We start from the raw sequence: 4761 nt of genomic DNA on the forward strand, positions 1-4761 counted from the left end.
TTTATATGTTAGTCAACATATTTTAGTTTTGAATAATGCAACTATGTCTCCTAATTTACCACATTCACTTTGCCTCATTGATATGACACCACGTAGTTTATTAAAAAACTAAAAATATAAACATAAAAAAGTACAAGAAATCTAAGATTTTAGTAATAATCTTTTTGTTTTTTCTGGCGCTATTTTATTTTAAATGTTTATAATTTTGTTTATGATTTAATTTTTTTCAATAAGTCACGTGGTACAGTGGTGCTATGTCTACGGGGCAAGGTGAAATAAATAAATTAGGAAGCATGGAAACATTACTCTAATTCTCGTCCCTTAAAAATAAAAGGCCCTTAATTTTAATTTTGGCATTAACTTAGAACCAAAAATCTCTTAAAGGGTATAAATTGTAGTCATTAAAATATATTTAGAATAAGAAAAATTGTAGTGATTGAAATCAGATTGAATAATGTGATGGTTGAAAGTTTGAATATCCTATTTATAAGCGTGTGGTCTTATTTGACTTGGTATTTGTGATCTTGGAGAAACACCACTGACATTGAGGCTTGAGTTATAATATAGATCGGTGTGCGTGGTGCTTCTTTAACGTCTATAGTACTCAAAAGAAGAAGAAGAAGAAGAAGAAGCAGCAGCAATGTAAAAGATCAGCCACTTCTCAACTTAAACGTGAAAAAAATAAAAAACCAATTAAACTCATGTTTCCAAAAGGGGTTCAAAAGAAAAGAAAAATGTTATGGGTTAATGGGTCCCGATTATTATTATCTTATTTTATTTAATGATTAAAAAAGTATTTTGAATAATATTGTGATTTTTTAAAAATATTTTAGGAGATTAAAAAATGTATTAAAAAAAAGAGGATTACACTTCTTGGACCCATTGTCGAGTCTGTAGTACCGCCGAAAAGAAATCATATGTTTAGGGCCCGTTTTAACGTATAGAATATCTAAATATATTTATGAATAGTAATGAAGTAGTTTAGATTAAGATGTTTTATTAAATTTTAAGAAATGAGAAAAAGAAAAAATTAAATAAAAATATTATAAATTAAAAAAATTATTTAAATATTCTTTTTTAAATTTAAAAAAGTAATATTAATTTTTATATTTTATTTGAGTTTTTGAAAAAATGTTATTGATTAGACAATAATCAGATAAAAAAATTAAAGATTTAAAATTTTAAAAAAATATATTTAAATAATATTTAGAAAGAAAATATATGAGAATACTTAATATACGTTGTGTTGTCGGATAGGAACTAGATTGTCCCATGAGATATGAAAGCCCAAGGTTAAACAAATTGGGTTTTGATATATAATTCCTTTCACAATTATATTTTAAAATAAATGTGCTTTTTATAAAATAATTGACATATTGAAGCAGTAATTCTGGATTAGATAAGGGCAAGCATCAGCTATATTATTTTATGCCTATGCATGACAAAGTACTTGTTGTCGCACTTTGGTTACAAACACAACACATGAACCTTATCCACAGTCCAAGCATCTGAAAATAAACTAACAACAAGAATTCAGATGTAAACTGTGATCCATGTGCCCACCTATGTCCCAACAGTTCCAGAAAATGGCAATTTTATCAAGAGTCAAAAGCAGCCATTTTTTATGAAACCTACCAAACCATCTAAATTCTAATTAGAAAAGTCAAACAAAAAACAAAGAAAAAAAAAATCAAAATCCACCAAAATCACCAAATCCTGCGTCACACCCTGCATCGGACACCATATCTCCGATCAACAGCCCCCCAAGCGCTCCTCCTAGCAATCCAGCTCCCAATCCCATCCCAAACTTGTTCTTCTTCTGTGGTTGCTGCACCGCCGGTTGGTACCCGTAACCTGGCTGAGGCGGTGGGTACCCGTAACCCGGTGGAGGCGGCGGGTACCCATAACCCGGTGGAGGCGGTGGGTACCCATAACCATATGGTGGAGGAGGAGGATGAGGAGCGGCAGCCGGAGGATAGAACCCATCGTATGGTAGCGCACTAGTCCCCACCACAGGAGCGGGATATGCAGTAACAGGCTCGTAAGCCTTACCCTCTGGCACCAGGGGTTCACCGCCTGCAGCCACTTTGTCGATAAACTTGTACGAAAAATTGAGTATGCCTTGGGGCTTTCCGGAGGGTTTGGTCACCTGGTAACTCACAAACTGCATGGATTTACCGTCGCCGGTTGAGTTGAGAAGCTCTGTAACGGGAACGTACACTACGCCGATATCTTTGTCTCCGCCGAGGCTGCGATCGCAGCGGAGTTTGAACTCGAGGTTCAGTCGGTTTTGTCGGGCTGCGGACTCGTCGATGGTGAATTTCACCGGGAAGTTCCAGGAGGGGCTGGTGCCACCTTCTCGGTCGACCTTGGTTTTGGCCTTTTGCTTGTCGCCGGAGAGGGAGACGACGACGTATACGTCCATCTTTGAGAAGAGGTTGAGATCTTTGAGGTCTTTGGCAGAGGTAACGTTGATTTCTAAGGTTCTGTACCCCATGTTAGAGCTTTGAGACCACAGAGAGAGACAGAGAAGAGAAGGGAAGATCGGGGGGGGAGGGTTGGGGTTGGGGAGGGTTGCAAAATACAAAGACCTGAAGGTTCTTACGTATACATGTATGTAGGTGCTGGGGAAGAAACACGCTAGCGCGGCTGCGCGTGTCAAAGCGCAAGAGATGAGACTTTCAATGAAGTAACCATGTTGGACGGTTGGAAGGTTCGACGTAGGTCATGTAAATTGCAAGAGCCGTGCTACACCGAGGATGTAGCACGAGAAGGCTCCCGACAACAGCCAAAAAAAATTTGTTTTTTATTTTTTATTTTATTTTACTTCATTCATTTTTTTTTTATATTGTTAGACATTTTTTTTAATTCACAACATTACTAAAAAATATTTCCTTAATCACTAAGTCAAAAAAAAAAAATTTCTCAGGGCCCATTCAGAACCCAACTCTCGGTGACAATAGTATTTCTCTAATTGCAAACAAATGATTATTCTATTTAAAAATAAATATTTATAAATCAATATGTACGTATTTAAATAGAATAATAAAAATGACAAATTACATGATAATGTGGTGTAAAAAATGATAATTAAAATTATATATATATTAATTCTACTAGGTACAGTTGACTATTGCAATCACTGCACACTAATGTTTGATGTGGTTATGTGTAATAGCCAATTAAAAATTTAATGGTGGAATTTTTATAGACTTTAAGAATTTTGAAAAATTTCGTAAATTTTTTCGAATCGACTAATCGTGTAAATATAATTAATATTACCACTTACTATTAAGGTTGCAAATTAAAAGAGTAACTCGTGAATAGGTCAAGCTTGGCTCATGTACACTCGATTCAAACTTAGTTCATTTAATAAATGAGATGTTCGTAAACACTAATATATATTCAAATATTAAACAAGTAAAACCCATATAAACTTGGCTAGACTCGTGAACAAAACTCATAAAAATTCAGTTTGGCTCGTTTGAGCTTGTAATATATTATATATATAAATATGTGTATTATATATTACATGCTAGTTATATTTTATATACTTAATTATATATTATTAATTTATTTATAGTTTACCTTATTTAATATAGATATGTTATGCTCCCAAAATGTATATAGGATAATTTGTATAATAATATATCATACAACTACAACTATTGATTTATTGTATTATCTATATGTATTCAAAAGTTTAGTTTATTACATTTATCTTGTGCATTATTCTTTTAATTTATAACTATAAGTTGTTTTTATTAAAAAAAAAAAGTTATACCATAAGAACTTTTGAGTCAAAATTATTTGGTTTAGTAGTTAAATGGTTTGAGGTTTTTTTGTAAAATTTAAAATTTTTTTATTAATCAAAAGATAAAATTAGAAATTCCAAAATAAAAAATCGAGTTCGAGCTCAAGTCGTTTATTTGTTTTTAGTTGAGCTCGAGTCAAATTTGAACAACATTAATGTTTAACAAACCAAGTTTGAGCAAGAATATTCGAGTTCGAGTTGAGTTCAATCGAGTAAACATGTTAATCAAGTTTGAGTACCCTTATTTGAATTCGACTCAACTCTATTCGTTTGCAGCCCTATTTATTGTGGTGTCAAAAATGCGATTTTATTTATTGGAGATAGTTAGAAGTGCCCGTATGCGATATGGTCTGATCTATTAGACTCAGTAGAATATTTAAGATTCTATGGTGCAATAAACCCACCCATTTTCAGTTTCAGACGAAACGCTTGTTTGAAATCGCATTTTATCTATTTCAAGGCACTTTGGAATTGAGTTTCAATAAATGAATTGCAGAGTTATTTTAATGTGTATATTTAGGATTTTACAGTGTAAAATTTATATTCACTTTTTTCAAAATGAAATTAAATAGTAACCTCAATAACAGCACAAAGTGTAATGTTTTCAAAATCACAGTGTGAAATATCTAAATTAGCTTAGAGAAATTTTATTTAGACACTTGGCAAGATTTTAGCCACAGTTAGTGAATAATATTGGACAGTACTTGGCACTAAGAGGAACCATGAGATGAAAATGTGAAGGAAATCAAAGTGTGAGATCATGTCATCTAAACAAAACCTTATTCCATCCAATCATCCATTTTGGGTCAAACCAAAGAAGGTTTCAACCGTAGTGAAAGTGAAACTCTAAATAGTTGAAATCTAATTAAAATATCAAAAGTTCAGAGGAAACTGAAACCTTAAACGGTTACCTCAAACTTGATTTCAAAACCTTATTGGACCCAATT

General features: G+C 32.8%; 1 protein-coding gene across 1 annotated transcript; it reads right to left on the bottom strand.

The window, feature by feature from the left end:
* Positions 1–1395: 1395 nt before the first annotated feature.
* LOC122300435 (protein SRC2) lies at positions 1396–2584 on the bottom strand. Its single transcript, XM_043111091.1, has one exon. It carries the CDS (start codon positions 2495–2497, stop codon positions 1691–1693), a length of 807 nt encoding a protein of 268 aa, XP_042967025.1. The 5' UTR covers positions 2498–2584; the 3' UTR covers positions 1396–1690.
* Positions 2585–4761: the final 2177 nt, after the last annotated feature.

The sequence above is a fragment of the Carya illinoinensis genome, chromosome 2 (assembly GCF_018687715.1).
Source record: "Carya illinoinensis cultivar Pawnee chromosome 2, C.illinoinensisPawnee_v1, whole genome shotgun sequence".
Classification (NCBI taxonomy): Eukaryota; Viridiplantae; Streptophyta; class Magnoliopsida; order Fagales; family Juglandaceae; genus Carya; species Carya illinoinensis.

Excerpts from the sequence above, each read along its gene's own strand:
- LOC122300435 (XM_043111091.1), bottom strand. The coding sequence starts at position 2,497 with ATGGGGTACAGAACCTTAGAAATCAACGTTACCTCTGCCAAAGACCTC.